This window comes from Danio rerio, chromosome 6 (genome assembly GCF_049306965.1).
Source record: "Danio rerio strain Tuebingen ecotype United States chromosome 6, GRCz12tu, whole genome shotgun sequence".
NCBI classification, from domain to species: domain Eukaryota; kingdom Metazoa; phylum Chordata; class Actinopteri; order Cypriniformes; family Danionidae; genus Danio; species Danio rerio.
This window is the reverse complement of record NC_133181.1, coordinates 51,974,972-51,994,733: the sequence shown is the minus strand read 5'-3', so window position 1 is coordinate 51,994,733 and position 19,762 is coordinate 51,974,972. Positions and strand designations below refer to the sequence as shown.

At 38.9% G+C, this 19,762-nt stretch overlaps 1 protein-coding gene and 2 long non-coding RNA genes across 3 annotated transcripts in view; 1 reads left to right on the top strand and 2 right to left on the bottom strand.

The window, feature by feature from the left end:
* Window positions 1-635: 635 nt before the first annotated feature.
* On the bottom strand, window positions 636-2,882 carry kcna3a (potassium voltage-gated channel, shaker-related subfamily, member 3a). The gene has a single exon (XM_021477284.2). The coding sequence runs from the start codon at window positions 2,777-2,779 to the stop codon at window positions 1,232-1,234; it is 1,548 nt and encodes a 515-aa protein (XP_021332959.1). The 5' UTR covers window positions 2,780-2,882; the 3' UTR covers window positions 636-1,231.
* Window positions 2,883-5,835: 2,953 nt separating this feature from the next.
* Window positions 5,836-19,762, bottom strand: part of LOC141386359 (uncharacterized) — a 40,988-nt gene continuing 27,061 nt past the window's right edge. Inside the window, exons 2-4 of the long non-coding RNA XR_012408213.1 lie at window positions 15,207-15,336; window positions 8,532-8,655; window positions 5,836-6,658 (exon numbers count right to left, since the gene is read on the bottom strand). This is a non-coding gene — a long non-coding RNA (uncharacterized lncRNA). The remainder of the gene's footprint in view (window positions 6,659-8,531; window positions 8,656-15,206; window positions 15,337-19,762) is intronic.
* On the top strand, window positions 6,413-18,567 carry LOC141386360 (uncharacterized). Its single transcript, XR_012408214.1, has 4 exons — window positions 6,413-6,694; window positions 7,256-7,340; window positions 15,220-15,361; window positions 17,899-18,567. It is a non-coding gene; the product is annotated as an uncharacterized lncRNA (long non-coding RNA).

Sequence of the window (19,762 nt, the reverse complement as noted above, 5' to 3'; positions counted from 1 at the left end):
AAACAGGCCAAACGCAAAGGAAGAATAGCATTATTTGCATTGTGATTATTCTATTTTTGTATTTAATTACTGTTAGACTCCACAGAAATCAGCCAAACAGAGCTATTCAAACCATCTAATACATGTAATATCGCAATATCAGATTTCTCTAATATTGTGCAGCCCTAGTATGTATATACAGTTGAAGTCAGAATTACTAGCCCCCCTTTGAATATTTTTTCTTTTTTTTTAAATTTCCCAAATGATGTTTAACACAGCAAGGAAATTTCCACAGTATGTCTGATAATGTTTTTTCTTCTGGAGAAAGTCTTATTTATTTTATTTCGGTCAGAATAAAAGCAGTTTTAAATTATTTTTAAACCTCATTTTAAGGTAAAAATGATTAGCCTCTTCAAGCTATATATTTTTTAGATTGTCTACTTGCCTAATTACCCTAACCTGCCTAGTTAATCTAATTAACCTAGTTAGGCCTTTAAATGTCACTTTAAGCTTTATAGAAGTGTCTTGAAAAATATCTAATATTATGTACTGTCATCATGGCAAAGATAAAATAAATCAGTTATTAAAAATGAGTTATTAAAACTATTATGTTTAGAAATGTGTTGAAAAAAAATATTCTCATCAGAAACAGAAAATGGGGTAAAAATAAACAGGGGTTTAATAATCCAGACTTCAACTGTATATATAAATGTTTGATCATGTCCTTAGTGAATAAAAAAAAACGAATGCTACTTTTGATTGACAATGTATAACAGCTACTCAAAAACATGAAGCAGCACTGCTATTCAAATCAGCAGAATTATAGTTTTACAATATCACTGATTTAGTGTATTTGAGATCAGAAAAGACTTCTCTAAAAATAACTTGAATAATCAAAGCAGTCCCAAACTTTTCAACTGTAGTGTAAACACTTAAATGTTACTCTAAAATATCTTGCTATATTAAAAGTATTTGCATATACGATGACAAATTCTTCCCTCTAGCTGCCTTGTTTATGTTGTTTTTTTCATTTAAACCAAGCTACTTTTAACATTTACTTTTATACAAATTATATTTCTCTTTCTATGTTCCATAAAAATATCGTATTTTGCGACCGGAACAATAAAATCACACTGTCCTCCGCTGTGGAGGACTTTTAGCCCCGCTGTACCCTAATAACGCAGCACCTTGCGTTTGCAGAGGTGCCATCATCGTAGTGATTATTGTACGACTGTCTGGCACTGTACACGATTTACACGTCTGTGAAAATCTTTTTAATATTCACGCAGTTTTGATTGTTCTGGTTGGAGTAGTTTGGCTGTTTGAAAGCACTATTTATTCCTTCCTCAATGACCATATATTCCGATTTGCTGAGGGAGGACGTGCTTTGTGTCCGTTTCAGATCTTCTGTGGAGTTGAGATGCTGACAGCTGCCAACGTGCAGGTATTGTGCGTGCTCTTCCCCATCGGTCTCCCGGTGGTAAAAGTAATTGAAATTGGACACAATGACAGGTACGGGCAGCGCAATGGTCAATACACCGGCGATGGCGCACAAAGAGCCAACAATCTTCCCTCCGATGGTCACTGGATGCATGTCTCCATAGCCCACTGTAGTCATGGTTACCACAGCCCACCAAAAAGCATCAGGGATGCTGCTGAAGCTGGATGTAGGGTCATCCGCCTCAGCAAAGTAGACGGCGCTGGAAAACAAGATGACCCCAATGAAGAGGAAGAAGATGAGGAGTCCCAGTTCCCTCATGCTGGCTTTCAGAGTCTGGCCAAGGATCTGCAGGCCTTTAGAGTGACGTGAGAGCTTGAAGATGCGAAAGACCCTCACCAGACGGATCACTCGGAGGATGGCCAGCGACATGGCTTGTTGACCGTTGCCTTGTCTTTCAGCCAGCTCCGTCCCCAGAGTGATGAAATAGGGAATAATAGCCACAATGTCAATGATATTCATGATGTTTTTGGAAAAAGTAGCCTTGCTGGGGCACGCGAAGAAGCGCACGAGCAGTTCAAAAGAGAACCAGATGATGCAAAGGGTCTCGATTACAAAGAAAGGGTCTGTGAAAGTGCTGGACACGAACGGGCCAGTGACGTTTGCGATAGGAGACACAGTAGTCGGGTCCTTGTCGTCCCTAAACTCGGGCAGCGTCTCCAAACAGAAAATCACAATGGAAATCAAAATGACCAGAACGGACACGATCGCGATGCCCCTCGCAGGACCGGAGCTCTCGGGGTACTCAAACAAAAGCCAAACCTGTCTCTGAAATTCGTGGTCTGGCAGAGGTCGCTCCTCTTCCTTGATGAAGCCCTCGTCCTCGCGAAATTTCTCCATGGCTTCCTCTCCAAGTTGGTAGAAGCGGATTTCCTCCGAGAAGATGTCAATGGGCACGTTCACGGGTCTGCGAATACGCCCCCCGGACTGATAGTAGTAGAGAATGGCATCGAAGCTCGGTCGGTTCCTGTCAAAGAAATACTCGTTTCTCAGCGGGTCAAAGTAGCGCATCCTTTTCTTCGGGTCCCCGAGCAACGTGTCCGGGAACTGGTTGAAAGTTTTGAGCTGGGTCTCGAAGCGCAGCCCGGAGATGTTGATGACCACCCGCTCGCAGCACTCGTGGTCGGGCTCGTAGCGATCCAGCGACAGGTGACTGGGCAGCGCCGCCGTTTCCTCCAGCATGTTATCGCAGGCGACCACCGTCATGATGTCCTTCTCGGTCTCCGCGTACCCGTGGTTGTCGGCGTTGTTCCCCCGGTGGCTGGCTGAGGGTGAGTCGATGAGGTTGTAGTGGTCATCCATACAGGTGAGGAGACGGAGCGGCAGAGGGCGACCCGCCTCCCCTACCTAACATCGGGTGAACTGACGGGCTTCTCTGTCGTGCGTTCTCTTTTCGCTTCTTAACACACTGTCGCCGCCCCACCGAGCTTTATAAACACATGTCTACTCCCGCCCACGGCGAGCATATGCCTGACACATTTCCAGCACTCGCCCAATCGGAGCGCAACTAGACAGGAGCATCGATCCTTGGTGAGCGCGCCTGTGTTTTGCCTCGCGCGCACGACGCGAATCATTCACAAAGTACAAAACACGTCTCGAGCTCTGCAACAATAGCAAAGGCGCACTCTCACATACAGTGTGTGAAGTAGACGAAGACCTTTGAAAACAGCATCTGCTCTTTATCTACAGGTTATTTCCATGCAACCAATATCGGATTTTTACACCTGTCGCAGTTGCAAACTTGCAAGTCTTGATAATTACATTGCAAAATAAGTCCCTTTGTCGATACTGAAGGGAAAGCAAACTGTTGCTATGGTTACCTCATTACGCCAACGTCATGTGACGATTTATATATTAAGACTGCAAGCATTAAGACCCATTCCATGATGACTTGCAATGATAGGCTGATCGAGGAACTTATTTCCACACATCAAGAATGTCACTTGTGCTATCTATTTTAACATAGTGTGAAAGTTTATAAGAAATATTATGATGTCGTTTCGAATTTGTTTAAACGGCTCACGTTTGTCATTCTTGCAAAAAGAGCTTAACGTAAATAACACTTTCCAGTTTTAACACACTGGAATGATTGCTATTTAACGCATGAATAATTTTCTCGGGCTTTGCCTGAGTGGAGCGTTGATTGGCTGCACGTTCCTGGGAAGCCGCGGAGCTCTCCAAGGTGCTGAAGCTGTGCACGCGCTTCCAAGAGCGCGCAAGAGGAAAACACGAAGAGATTGACCTGCATCTGCTGAATTAAACCTCGTCTTCACAAGTAGACGTTTGTACCGCGCTCTTTCGTCATTTTCTGAGTCTAGCGCTGATTCTGTCAGCAAATCAAAGATGCACTTGTAAAATAGGGGTATCATGTAAAGCCAAAAGGTGACGACATGAAAGAACCATTTTGGTTACCTAAAGATCTCTAATCATTTTTTTAAACTGTGGTGTCCCCACACAGCAACAAAAACACAAACACATGTCTTTAAACTTGTATACACACTCAAATTTATACTTAAACATTCGAAAATTTACATTAAAAACACGAACATGTATAGTCTGCATGAGCATTCCTAATTTTAGCATTTACAAAAGGTAAGAAATAAAACCCTCTCTGCACCTCTAGAGACAGACAGTCCTCAGTGCTGCATCTTGTGTTTGTACCTGCAGCTGCTGGAGCCTCTGGAGCAGTGCTGGATCATGCTACTTTACCTTTTGTGACATTTCAGCATTGAACCTCCATGTACAATGCAGTAGAAATGAGTAATTTAAAGAAAAAAACTCATGACCTACCATTAAGACAATGAGCTAGTGAAGCACCCTTCATAATGTTTACAAATTACAACCAAAATGTGGATTTAACTTACACTATATTTTATGGTGACAAAATCTGAGCCTTACTGTCAGTATAAATTAAAGATGTTTGTGGTTATTAGGAGTAAATGATTGTACTTTTGAACAAAAACTTTTTGTTAACATAAAAAAACATTAAAGAATCCATCCAATAAAATGTTTTATGGCCTGTGGCTTAGTTATTTCACCCATTTTATATTATTCACTTTTTCAGAAATCACAGAATATCAGTCAGTTTTTGTTATTTCATATAGTAATGTACAGAAAATGAAAAACTGGCCAATTAAAAACACCAATACACCGAAATAAAGACTAAAGAGATACAGCGAAATTAACTTGGCAGCTCTCAGAGAGAACATCTGCAAGAGGGAAATGCCACAGCCATATCACCCTGCAGCCCAAGACTGGTTACACTGAAGCCTGGCCTGTACCTGGATGGGAGACCACATGGGAAAACTAGGTTGCTGTTGTAAGTGGTGTTAGTGAGGCCAGCAGGAGGCTCTCAACCTGCGGTCTGAGTGGGTCCTAATGCCCCATTATAGTGATGAGGACTCTATATTGTCAGTGAGCGCCGTCTTACGAATGAGACGTTTAACCGAGGTCCTGACTCTCTGTGGTCGTTAAAAATCCCACAACACTTCTCGTAAAAAGTAGGGGTGTAACCCTGGTATCCTTTCCAAATTCCCTCTCGACCCTCAACCATCATAGCCTCCCAATCATCCACATCCACTGAATTGACTCTATCACTTTCTCTCTACTCCACCTATAGCTGGTGTGTGGTGAGGGCACTGGCGCTGTTGTAGTGTGGCTGCCAAGTGGATGCTACACACTGGAGGTGGTGTAATATACACACACACACACACACACACACACACACACACACACACACACACACACACACACACACACACACACACACACACACACACACACACACACACACACACACACACACACACACACATACACATACATACATACACTGTATGTGTATATATATATATATATATATATATATATATATATATATATATATATATATATATAAATAAATTATTAGCCTCCCTGAATTATTAGCCCACCCTGTTTATTTTTCCCCCCTATTTCTGTTTAACAGAGAGATTTTTCAACACATTTCTAAACATAATAGTTTTAATAACTCATTTCTAATAACTAATTTATTTTATCTTTGCCATGATGACAGTAAATAATATTTTACTAGATGTTTTTTAAGAGGCTTCTTTACAGCTTAAAGTGGCATTTAAAGGCTTAACTAGGTTAATTAGGTTAACTAAGCAGGTAATTAGGTGTTATTGGATAATGATGGTTTGTTCTATAGACTATCGAAAAAAAAAAACAAGTTTAAAGGGGCTAATAATTTTGACCTTGACATGTTTTCCAAAAAAATTAAATCTGCTTTTATTCTAGCCAAAATAAAATAAACAAGACTGTCTCCAGAAGAAAAAGTATTATCAGACAAACTGTGAAAATGTCCTTGCTCTGTTAAACATCATTTTGGGAAATATTTAAAAAAGAATAAAATAAAATCAAAGGGGGGCGAATAACTCTGACTTCAACTGTATGTAAATACACATTACATTACATAACAAGAAATGTATAAAAATAGACAAAACAATAAACAAAGTGCGCTGAATTATAATAATACATACAGGGAAATAAATGTGCAGTGCATGTAGCTGCGCAAACATAGTTGTGGAGAAGTTAAACGTTAGCCTCACTAATTGACATGAACAACCAAAAATGTTTTTCAGATTCATGAACATAAGTTACCTGAAAGTGATGCACAGGATTCATTAGGTACTTTGGGCTCCAGACTGCTGTTGTCTTTTCTTTGGCATAGTGCAACTTGCATCTATAATAATCTTATGCTGCTAGCAGTTGCAAACGTAAGTGGACATGGGGACGGAAAACAAAATACATCACGTTTTTGCGTTCACCATCAAATGCTTTTTTTTAAATGTACTTATTAACATAATATGACTAAATCTTTATATACACTGTTTTTGTTATTATTACTAAATAATTATTACTGTTTAAAGCAACTGAGATGGTGCCCCCCTACAGAGACATCCTGAATGAAAACCTGCGTCAGAGTGCTCTTGACCTGGGACGACGGTTCATCTTCCAGCAGGACAATGACCCAAAGCACACAGCCAAAATATCAATGAAGTGGCTTCACAACAACTCGGTGAATGTCCTTGAGTGGCCCAACCAGAGCCCAGACCTAAATCCTATTGAACACCTCTGGAGAGATCTGAAAATGGCTGTATACCGTCGCTTCACATCCAACCTGATAGAGCTTAAGAGGTACTGCAAAGAGAAATGGGCGAAAATTACCAAAGACAGGTATGGCAAGCTTGTGGCATCATATTCAAAAAGACTTAAGACACTGTAATTGCTGCCAAAGGTGCATCAACAAAGTATTAAGCAAAGGCTGTGAATACGTATGTACATGTGACTTTTCAGTTTTTTTTTTTTTTTTTTTAATAAATTTGCAACAATTTCAAAAAACTTTTTCACATTGTCATTATGGGGTATTGTGTGTAGAAGTTTGAGGAAATCAATAAATTTCATCCATTTTGGAATAACGCTGCAACATAAAAACATGTGGAAAAAGTGAGGCGCTATGAATATTTTCCGGATGCACTGTAAAATTCATTTTCCAGCATTTTGTGGAAAGAAGGGATTCATGAATGCAGAAGGTTCTGTTTTTAAAGCACATTCATTGTAAACTCTAGACTTTCTCAGCAAACATTCTCTATTTCCGTGTGTTCTTGCGGTGTTCAACAGAACAGTCTTCAGCACTGTGAAAGCAATAAAAGCATATTTATACAGTTATGAAAAAATCTTTTCACAAGGACATGGATAAATCCTTCAAACAGTACTAAAATTGCTTTTTCTTTCCAGATTTGAGGAGACTGATGCTGTTAGCCTTGATGTGTCCCTTGCACTCAATCTTATCTTTAATAACGGAGCACTTTGACACAAGCTGGTGAGTAGCACAGAGACTCTCTTCATATTCAGCCTCCACTGTCGTCATCAAAAAGCTGTTAAGATGGCAGCTCTCCTACACCAACAGCTTCCCAATCCCGCCCTCTCCCCTTCATCTCATTCATTTTGATTGAATTTTTTAGGTTTATTTGACTGGGGCGATGCACAATAATGATTCAGAAATATACAACGTGCTGGAATTAGCCAATTTGACCATGGTCTCATCCACTCCTCCAACTTTTACCTGGTTATCATATTTTAGAGTCATTACCAATAGGCTCAACAGTGTAAAAGGCAATACCATTCAAAGTTGGATTAATACTGATGCGATGTTGCTGGACAAACAGAAAAAGCTGAGATTTAATCACACTCAAGATCGCTAACACGGCTAGTAAGATTATAATGGACCCCCAGAAGCAGCTTGTGGAACTGTATATTGACCTTATTCTAAAATGCGGAAGTGCGCCTGTTATCGCGATTGTCTTAGAACTTCCGATTCAGTCGCCTATGGGAGAAATGACAAGGAATAATAAACGACAGAAAATGGTCAAACTGCTTGGTCTACAAACAAATGTTTGCATGACTATACAGACCAAGTAGAATAATATAATAAAAAATATCAAATTGCAACATCAAGCAGCGTAACAAGCAGTTTTTAACTTAAAAAAATGAATGGAAGTGAATGAGACCGGAAGTCTCGAGCCAAAAAGATTCAAATGGCAGCGCCCGTTCATCGGCGGAGAATAAGGTGTAGGAAGCTTTGTGTTTGTGCTCTGTGTTTGTGTTATTGTATTTGTGATGTTTGGGAGGCCAAAAATGACTTTCCGCAGGTGTGGACAGTAAAGTTTTCTATTCTTTTTATCTCTACATAATAAATATACATTTCAAAATACATATAAAATGTACTGCATTTCTAAAAAACAACAACAACTTAACAGTCCACCAACAAATAATACCATAATTGATAAAGTATTATTTTTTTCTGTAAATCATTTATATATATATATCATTTCATATATATATATATATATATATATATATATATATATATATATATATATATATATGTATATATATATATATATATATATATATATATATATATATATATATATATATATATATATATATATATATATATATATATATATATTGGAAAGCACAGTGGTGGAGTGGGTAGTAGCATAATCACCTCAAAGCAAGAAGGTTGCTGGTTCGAGCCTCGGCTGGGTCAGTTGACATTTCTGTGTGGAGTTTGCATGTTCTACCTGTGTTCGCTTGGGTTTCCTCCGGGTGCTCCAGTTTCCCCCACAAGTCTAAAAACATATGGTAAAGGTGAATTGGGTAAGCTAAATTGCCCGTAGTGTATTTGTGAATGAGTGTGTATGGATGTTTCCCAGTGAGGGGTTGCGGCTGAAAATGCTGAAAATGAATATACTATATTGAATTATACTATACATTATACTGTGCATTATTTAACATAAGTAAATGAATAAAATTCCACTATAGTTTTTTAGTTGTTTTATATGTATGAATTGTTGTGTTTATGTCTGAAACGAAACGTAATTTGAATTAAATATTAATCATTAAAAAAAATCTAAAACTCTTAATCTCTACATAATACATACGTATTACAAAATACACATGAATTCATTGCATTTTTAAAAGAAAACAAATAATATTATAGTATCTTTTTTTGGCAGATTGTAATTTTTTTAAGCAAATTATGCATTTTGAATAATCCTATACATTATACTGACAATTATTACAATCATATTATGAAACCAACTGAACACACACTCATCTAAAAAAACAGATATTCAACTGTCTGTCAAAATGACTAATAAATATCAACATGCAGGCAAGGACAACATAAGGACACATAAAAATAGCGTTAATCATTCAATCCTTATGCAAACCAATTCAAATCCCCATTCAAGCACAAACAAGGCCCTCAAATCAAGAGTCCGTAATCATGTTTGTGTATGTGCGTCCTGTCCTCATTCCTGAGCTCATGTTAAGCAATTCTCCCTTTGTGATAATGGCATGGCTTCTCGGCTGTGATGTGTTGCTGATGTCTGTGGTGATTGCACAAGCGAGGATTGGCCAGTCACAGATTAAACAGGTTATTTGCACAGCGGCAGCCGTCAGGGGAGCACAGGGCCGATTCATCTTTGTCAAAAGAAGAGCTCGAGCTAATTAAATATTCATGAGCAGTTTTGGTCATGCCCTCTGTATGAGTCTGCAAATAGTTATGCATTATTAATAAGAGTGAAACCGTTCACATTAAGCGTATAGCGGAAAAAAATACAGCAAGCACAAGCGTGTGGGAAATAAAATACAGATAATGTATACATCCACTCTGTTTGTCTAGACAGCCAGGCAAATATTAGCTGGGAGATTGTAAGGCGTCTGTGGCACTAATTTGTTGGTTGCTGGTGAGCGAAAGCTGAAATCGATAGGTTTGGGGTCACTGATCTGGAAGCTGCCGCTAGTGAATGTAAAAAAGCTGGAGATCATTACATGTTCACATTGGTCAAGGTCAGCACAGTATAACACATATTTTCATGCCTGTCAGTGGTCAGAGACGGGTTTAATAACAAGACAATTGCAACTGATATGTGTAGATATCTGAGTTTTTAGGATGTACTACTACTACTAAGTTATTTTTTAAATTATACTGTAAATACTCACAGGTCACTTAATTAGGTACACCTTACTAATTCTGGGTTTGACCCCTTTTTGCCTTCAGAACTGCCCTAATCCTTCATGGCATAGATTCAGCAAGATACTGGAAACATTCCTCAGAGATTTTGGACCATATTGACATAACAGCATCACGCAGTTGCACATCCATGATGCGAATCTCCCGTTCCATCACATCCCAAAGGTGCTCTATTTGATTGAGATCTGGGGACTGTGGAGGCCATTTGAGTACAGTGAACTTATTGTCACGTTCAAGAAACCAGTCTGAGATGATTCGTGCTTTATGACATGGTGCATTATCTTGCTGGAAGTAGCCATCAGAAGAAGGGTACACTGTGGTCATAAAAGGATGGACATCGTCAGCAACAATAATCAGGCAGGCTGTGGCGTTGACACGATGCTTAATTAGTATTAATGGGCCCAAAATGTGCCAAAAAAATATCCTCCACACCATTACACCAACACCATCAACCTGAAACATTGATACAAGGCAGGATGAATCCATGCTTTCATGTTGATGACCCTACCATCTTAATGTCGCAGCAGAAATCGAGACTCATAAGACCAGACATTTTTCCAATCTCCGTTGTCCAATTTTGGTGAGCCTGTGCAAATTATAGTCTCAGTTTCCTGCTCTAAGCTGACCATTCTCTGTAACCTTTAGGGATGGTTGTGCGGGAAAATCGCAGTAGATAAGCAGTTTCTGGAATACTCAGACCAGCCTGTCTGGCATTATCAACCATGCCATGTTAAAAGTCACTTAAATCATCTTTCTTCCCCATTCTGATGCTTGGTTTGAATTGCAGCAGATTATTGACCATGTTTACATGCCTAAATGCATTGAGTTGCTGCCATGTGATTAATTGATTAGAAATTTGCATTAACGAGCAGTTGGGCAGGTGTACCTAATAAAGTGGCTGGTGAGTGTATGTTAATTAGCAGTTTCCCCTATTTAGTGAATCGTGAGTATTTTCCCATTTACTTAGGATTTTAAACTGCATCTCCACATTCATTTTTGGAGTTAAAATGATAAATTATACATAAAGGGGGCAACACCAAAGCTCCAAAAATATAAATGTATTAACTTTTCACTTTGGTCTCCAAGAGGATTCAATTAAGAATTGAATATTCATCCATTTCTTCAATGTTTAATTAGATGTGGTTGGGTAAAAGTTTTTGGCAATATTCTGTTATTTTGTTTTCTTTATTTAAGGTTTAGTGTTGTCAGATCACACTCTCCACGTCAGATAATAAGCCAGTAATAACAATGCCAGATCCTGCCTGTTTCTCTCGGTATCCAAACAACAAGCCACCGGTCCGCCCAACACCCAAACTTGTTAACCAGTATTCACCTGAATTAACAATCTCTTATCATTATAGGAGTTGACTGAGAAAGCTAGAGAGGAGCAGAAGCAGGAGACATGATGATAAAGTAAGAGCGGAGTTTATTGAATGATCTTAGTTGCCTATGATGGAAATGAAAAATCACTGCTTCGCAACATTGTCCAGAGACAAAACAGACCTTGAAATGAAGACATTCTCTATCTCTTACTCATGAAAACAAGTGCCGCTTGAACTCACACAGTTAGATGTTTATAACAACGTAGAAAAATGTAATAATAATAAAGCAACAATTATAGGAAAATGGTAATAATGAAATTTAAAACTTAATAAAATGACAAATAACAATCAATAATAATATAATAATTAACTAATGATTAATAAAATTATATAAATGACCAATGATCATATGATCAAATATAATAATTAAACGAATAATTAATGAATATAAACAAATGAAAATAAGACACAACACAAATCAATCGTTGCTTTCTTAAAACAACACACACGTAGTAAGATTCTTCAGAGTATAGGATTTGTAGGTTGTGTTCAGTTCATTCATTCATTTTCTTTTCGGCTTAGTCCCTTTATTCATCATGGGTCGCCACAGTGGAATGAACCACCATCTTATCCAGAATATGTTTTATGCAGCGGATGCCATTCCAGCTGCAATCCATCACTAGGAAACACTCATACACACTCAATCACACACATACACTATACAGACAATTTAGTTTACCCAATTCACACATGTCTTTGGACTGTGGGGGAAACCGGAGCACCCGGAGGAAAGTCACGTGAACACACAGAAATGCCACCTGACTCAGCCGAGGCTCGAACCAGCCGCCTTCTTGCTGTGAGGCGATTGTTCTACCCAGTACGCCACCACGTCGCTTTGGGTTCAGTTAATTCATTCATTCATTTACTTTTCAGCTTAGTTCCTTTAATAATCTGGGGTCGCCACAGTGGAATGAACCGCCAACTAATCCAGCATATGTTTTACGCAGCGGATGCCCTTCCAGCTGCAACCCATCTCTGGGAAACATTCATACACACTCATGGAAAATTTTGCCAACTCAATTCACCTGAACTGCATGTCTTTGGACTGTGGGGGAAACCGGAGCACCCAGAGGAAACCCATGCAAATGCAGGGAGAACATGCAAACTCCACACAGAAACGCCAACTGACCAAGCCAAGGCTCGAACCAGTGACTTTCTGTTCAATTTATTTGTTTATTTTTCTTTTGTTGTGTGAGATTATGTGATGATCCAGAGGAGGATAAAGAGTAACATGCTGTGATCAGTATTGTCTGATGAAGAGTCGGTGTGCTCGAAACGTCACATGCTTTGTGATGGCTTTTTTAAGTTAATAAATGTATCATTTTTTTATTTTTAGATTTGAGCTTTGGTGTTGCCGCCTTTATGTATGAATTTTGTACCTTTTGTTGTTTGGTTGAGCACCTGTTTAGATTGATGTTCGTTTTTTATGCATTTTTTCCTAAGAATGAAATGTAACTTGCAGTTTGAGAAAGTAGTAATCGAAATAAAGATGTAAAATAACTGAAATATTACTGGTTGCTCATGATTTACTAACTCAGAATATATATATTTATAATAACATTATACATTTAGTCACTTAGCAGACACTTTAGTCAAAAGTGGCTCACATATGAGTCACTTTTATGTAACATAAATGTACAAAAACACATTTTAGTTATTAAAAATGTCATTAAAAGTCAATTTGTTTTTATTTTCAACATCAGAAGATGTCGAAGTGGAGATCAGGTGATTTAAAAATGTAAATAAACAAGAAATAGGGGGCGGTACGGTGGCTTAGTGGTTCGCACTCTCACCTCACTGCAAGAATGTCACTGGTTCGACACAAATCCAAAGACATGCGCTATAGGTGAATTGAATAAACTAAATTGGCTGTAGTTTATGTGTGTTGATGAGTGTGTATGGGTGTTTCCCAGTACTGGGTTGTAGCTGGAAGGGCATATGTTGTGTTTCATTCTGCTGTAGTGACCCCTGATGAATAAAAGGACTAAGCCGAAGGAAAATGACTGAATGAATGAATAAGATATACAAATGAAACTGTTAATTAAGGGAGGTTTTTTTTGTGTTGGTATGTTGTTATCATCTAGTCTGTTTTTAGTCAGGCTCTCTTTGTCTCAGATTATTGTCTTTTTATGTAATTATATGGTCAAAGACTGTTTCCCTTAAGCAAGTATGACATGTTCCGATTAAAGCTATTTATTTATGTATATTAGAGCTGTTACAATATGTATATGAGGGCTGTCAAGCATGATGTGGCGAGTAATCGAATTAATTGCATATTCAATTATGTTGATAAATGATCACCTAAAAAGAAGTGTAAATACTAGGGATGCAACAATACAGTAAGCCCACGGTTCAATACACACCTAGGTTTTTTAACACGGTTTTCGGGTTCGGTTCGGTTCTCATGGCTTGACACATGTTTTTTTTTTTTTTTATTCTATAGGCAATACTCATTTTGTTTTACTTAAAAGCCAAGAAAAGTACAGTAGTTCCTAGTGTATTGTATAAAAAAAATTAACACTGAAATCTCACAGCTGCTGGTAGCCCATGTACACACTGGGGAACACATAAAATCCTACACTTTGAAAATAAACACACATGTGAAGTTAATAAAGATAAATTGGCCATTTCAAATAAACATATTTGTACTTAAGTAAACATAAATAAACCATCTTAATTATCTCGGTGCTGAAAAAATGCGAGACTGTAGTCTGTAACGCGAATCAAGTGCTTTTATAAAATGACAAAAGCCCACATCTCCCATTACCGAAAATGGCTGCAAATCTTTAACGTGTGGACTTAAACTTAAAGTGTGGAATAATGGTCAAGCGCCCCCTAACTTTAGAGCACAGTGATTGGATATTTACTCACGGGGTGGAGTTTCCTTATTTCAGCTCATGGATTTAGAGGCACACACAGTCAATGCGGTAAGATATTAAACCCACATAAATTATTTAAACGCAAAACCGAGAAAACCGCAATTCACAAGCGCGTATTGAACCGTGGAGGTCGTACCGTATGGTTCAATATTATATTGAGAACTGTGGCATCCCTATAAATACAGCCTTGTGTTAAATGAGAAAAGCCCTAATTTAATATAGCTAAAAGAAATACTGTGGATTTTTGTTTCATTTTCAAATATTTCACAAATTATGTTTAACAGAGTCAGAACATTTGCACAGTAATTTCTATAATATTTTTTTCTTCTGGAGAAAGTCTTATTTGTTTTCCTTGGGCTAGAATAAAAGCTGTTTTTTTAAAACAATTTTAAGATCAATATTATTAGCCCCCTTATGCAATTTCCCCCTCCAATTGTCTACAGAACAAACCATCGTTATACAATGACTCCGCTAATTACACTGATTTGCGAAATGAACCTCGTTAAGCCTTTAAATGTCATTTTAAGCTGAATAGTAGTATCTTGAAAAAAATCTAGTAAAATATTGTGTACTGTCATCAAGGCAAAGTTAAAATAAATCCGTTATTAAAACTATCATGTTTAGAAATGTGTTGAAAAAAATATTTTGTAGAGCTAATAATTCTGAGATTAACTAAAAAAAGTCTAATATAATTATAAAAGTCTAGCTAATATAAAAGTCTAATATAATTATTTGTGTATTTGTCAGTTATTTCCAATAGAGATTGCAAAGTATGTGTGTACATATAACAGAATATAGACACACAAACACAACTCTTCCTCTTTTTCTATGGAATAAAGCCACATGTTTTGGCAGTATTATTGAGAGTCTTCTTTTCTTACCCCTGCTAATTAGGCAGTGCTAGCAATCAGAACATCTGCTGCCATGGTAATCAGAAAACAAACACACGGCAATGACTTCCATGGGAGTAAATCTCTGACACCTCCTCAACCCTGCCAACCGTTTCAGCCTCTGGGGAGAAATGACACACACACAGGTAATCTCACACATACAGCGTGTGACATGGATGAACATTCACAGAACCTCACTGTTGCCTTGAAAACACTGCACCAGCTCACACATAAACAGTAGGTCCCTAATAGAAGTGAAAGAGCGTGCAAAATGAAGTGCTTTGTCTTTTTGTGATTGCGCCTTTTGTTTGTTTTTGTTGTTCTGGTTAAATGAAAAAAGCAAAACAAATAGCAGAAAGTGATTTGCATAAGCATCTTTACTTAGTTGCCAGATCGTGAGGCTTGTTGTCATCACAGTACTGTCTTTTTTTCTGTCAGATAAACAGTCGGAGTAGTTTTAAATTCTATCCTGGCTCTTGCTGGATGATGGTGTTGGATGGAGGCTTTTATTTTGAAACTTACATAAGTGCATAAATCTGTTGTCAAACTAACCCAGACGTCCATATTGGGGTTAAAAATGTGAAAATTAAAAATATTTTTGTTACAAAACACATTGAACTGGTGCTGTATGGATCAGTTTGACGACAGATTTAAATGCTTTTAAAAGCTTCAAAATAAAAGCCCCTATCCATCACCATTTGACAGCATGGAAGTTTTCACATTTTAAATTACTCTGACTATGTTAGTCTGACAGGACGGCATGGTGGCTCAGTGGTTAGAACTGTCGCAGAATTGGGCCAGTTGGCATGTCTGTGTGGAGGTTGCATGTTCTTCTTGTGTTGGCGTGGGTTTCCTCTGGTTTCCCCCAGTCCAAAGACATGCGCTCTAAGTGAATTGGATGAACTTTGTCCATAGTGTATGAGTTTGTGTGAATGTAAGAGTGTATGGGTTGTGGCTGGAAAGGCATCTGCTGTATGCCAGGATCCTTTGTATGGCAGTTGGTTGCTCTAACAAGGAGGCTTAAGACCATTGGCTCTAGCGTCTGTCTCTAGAGCTCCTTTAGAGGTCAGAGGAGTGAGGTTTACCTGCATTGGATTTCATTAGCTTGCCTCTATTACACTCACCCACTAAACCATACTCCCATCCTGGACGAGCTCCCAAATGTAATCCACCAGTACTACTTCAACCAACCCGGTCTGAGCTGGGATCGAACTGACAATTTTTTTATTTGAAAGTCAGTTGCTCTAACAAGAAGGCTGAAGACAATGGCCTCTAGCGTCTGTCGCTAGAGCATCTTTACAGGTCAGTGAAGAGTGAGGGTTACCTGCATAGCACTTCGCTAGCTGGCCTCCATTACACTCACCCCCTTAAACCTCACTCCCATCCTGGACGAGCCCCCACGTCTAACCCACAGGTCCAACTGTACCCTAACCGGCAGTTCTTTGCATGGGGGTCGGTTGCTCTAACAAGAAGGCTAAAGACCGTTGGATCTAAAGTCTGTCTCTAGAGCACCTTTAGAGGTCAGAGGAGTGAGGGTTACCAGCAAAGCTCTTCACTAGCTGGCCTTCATTGCACTCACCCCCTAAACCTCACTCTCATCCCGGACGAACCCCCACATGTAACCCACCAGTCCTACTGCACCCAACCAGGTTTGAACTTGGATCGAACCAGCGATTATTTGTATGAAAGTTGGTTGCTCTAACAAGGGGGTTAAAAACCATTGCCTCTAGCGTCTGTTGCTAGAGCACCTTTAAAGGTAAGAGGAGTGAGGGTTACCTGCATAGCACTTTGCTAGCTGGCCTCCGTTAGACTCTCCCCCCTAAATCTCACTTCCATCCTGGACGAGCCCCCACGTGTAACCCACAGGTCCAACTCTGCATGTGAGTCGGTTACTCTAACAAGGAGGCTAAAGACCATTGGCTGTCTCTGAGCCCCTACATGTAACCCACCAGTCCTACTGCACCCAACAGGTCTGAACTGTATCGAACCATCGATTCTTTGTATGGCAGTCAGTTGCTATAACAAGGAGGTTTAGGACCATTGCCTCTAGAGTATGTCGCTAGAGCATTTTTAGAGGTCAGAGGAGTGACGTTTACCTGCAAAGTACTTCGCTAGCTGGCCTCTGTTACATGCCCCCCGTAAACCTCACTACCATCCTGGATGAGCACCCACATGTAACTCACCGGTCCGACTGCACCCAACCCAGTCTGAGCTGGGATCGAACCAGCAATTCTTTGTATGGCAGTCCTCTAACAAGGAGGCTAAAGACCATGGTCTGTACTGCTGTTGCTAGAACAACTTTAGTGGTCAGAGGAGAGAAATTTACCTGGATAGCACTTTGCTAGCAGGCCATAATGCTGACTTAATTTTGCACCATGATCTTAAGTTATATTGTTGCAGTTTTGGCTTTGGTACTGACTAATCTATTGTGCATATACTGTACACAAATTGTATAGCATCCTACAGAAAGCATTCATTTAAAAGAGAGATCTGTAAGAGGCATACATGCAACATAAGCTAATTAGGTTGCGTATATAATATGTAAGAGGTGTATTTCTGCCTAGCGTAAATGAGCGCATCTATATTTGGCTGCTGTTAGAGATGTTAAAAGGTGAAGGTCAGGGGAAAGGAAGCAGACTAGATTAGAGACTGTATTTCACCTCTTTATTTCTCTCCTCTTTAGCTCTGTCACTATAATGAATGGACTTTGGTTATGTCCTGACATGCCCTTGGGTGCATGCGACTTTCATGCTCCTCCTGACACTCGGCTCATCCATTCTTCCACAACATCAGTGAGAGTTTTCTACTATTGCCAGAGGACATCGACTGTTTCAATCCATCAGCAGCAGATGAAGAGCGCTCGGCGTGGAGTTCACATCCGTCAGCACAGCCAACAAGCGGACCAGATACATCCGAACGTCTGGCATCAGGCATGTCTATGAGAATCACTCTACGGTTAGTCGTACGAAAGCAAACACAAGGATGACATTTCCTTTATTCTGTGGCTGGAAAAAAATATTCATTTGCTGCTATTTCGCAGAGAGAGAGAGATGCTTTGTAGTGACTCATGGTGACTGACGCTGACTTTCACTTCTAACAATAAAGCCGAGACTCAGTCGAGTATTATTTTGAATGCCGTGTGATGAACATGCCAATTAAGTGCTAATATACGGTTCTTTTTAGTATTTTCTTACAGCAGCACCAAATGAAGAGTTTCCATGCTGTTTGGCAAACAACAGAATTTGTTTTAATGAATTATTCATGTGGTTGTAGGAGCAGATGATTTGATTTGAAAGACATGGACACGATGAGGGAGAAAAGTTTTCGTGTTTCTGAAAAATTCCCTTTTTCCAAAATTGCCAATATTTGAAGTTTAAGTATCAGTTCCCACTATTAACTTCTAATTTATTGCCTGCTTCTTATAATTGCCTGTTTATTAATACTTATAAAGAATTATCTTAATTAACACTCTTAATCCTACCCAATACCTAAACCCAACTAATAACTTACTAATAAGTAGCAAATTAGTAGTTCATTGAGCTACAAGGGATTCGAATGACATCCCAGCAGGCGTGTAATTTTATAATGCTGGGAGCTAGCTAAGTCAGGCTCTGTCCAGTCAATACCTGGATGGGAGACCACATGGGAAAGGTAATTTGCTGCTGGAAGTGGTGTTAGTGAGGCCAGCAAGGATCTGTGTGGGTCCTGATGCCCCAGTATAGTGACGAGGACTGCTCAGTGAGCGCCGTCTTTCCTGATTTTCTGTGATTGTTAAAAATCCCAGGATGCCCTTTCCAAATAGAGCAGGGGTTAAACCCCGGGATCCTAGCCAAATTTGCCCACTGGCCTCTGGCCATCATTGTCTTCTCATCCTTTCCCCATGTCATAATTGGCTTAATCACTCTGTCTCTTCTCCACCGAACAGCTGGTGTGTGGTTTCCGGTCTGGTGCAATATGGCTGCTGTTGCGTCATCCAGGTAGATACTGCATACTGGTGGATGATGAGGAGATTCCCCCAATGTGTAAAGCACTTTGAGTGTCCAAAAATTATTATTAGTATTAGTATTATTAGTATTAGTATTAGAATTATTATTATTATTATTATTATACGACGTTGATCTTTAGTTCTATTTTGGTTACAAAATTTAAAGTCAGTTTGCTGCCTAATACCGACATCTGCTGAAAACTAATACCAATGTAATCTGGCATTGATATTTGGTTGTTTTTAGGCTGTTGCATTAACTAAAACTTAACATCATTTTAATGTCATGATATGAGATCCATAAAACACAGAAGTCTAACATTAGTAAATGTTTATCTTTGGTTGGTTTTATGTTGTGTTTTTGCTTGACTAAAATTCAACGTCACTTTATTGTCATAATTAGACATTCATACTACGCAAAAGCTAACATCAACAGCTGTTAATGTTTGGTTGATTTTATGTAAAGCAGTCTCATTCTGAAAATCAAGAGTTATGTAGCCAGAGCTATGTATGACTGCATTTTGTCTTTAAAATGAACACTATGGGGCGTATAATGGCGTTCCAT

What these genes read in the sequence shown, in the direction of transcription:
- kcna3a (XM_021477284.2), bottom strand. Translation starts at nt 2,779, where the DNA reads ATGGATGACCACTACAACCTCATCGACTCACCCTCAGCCAGCCACCGG.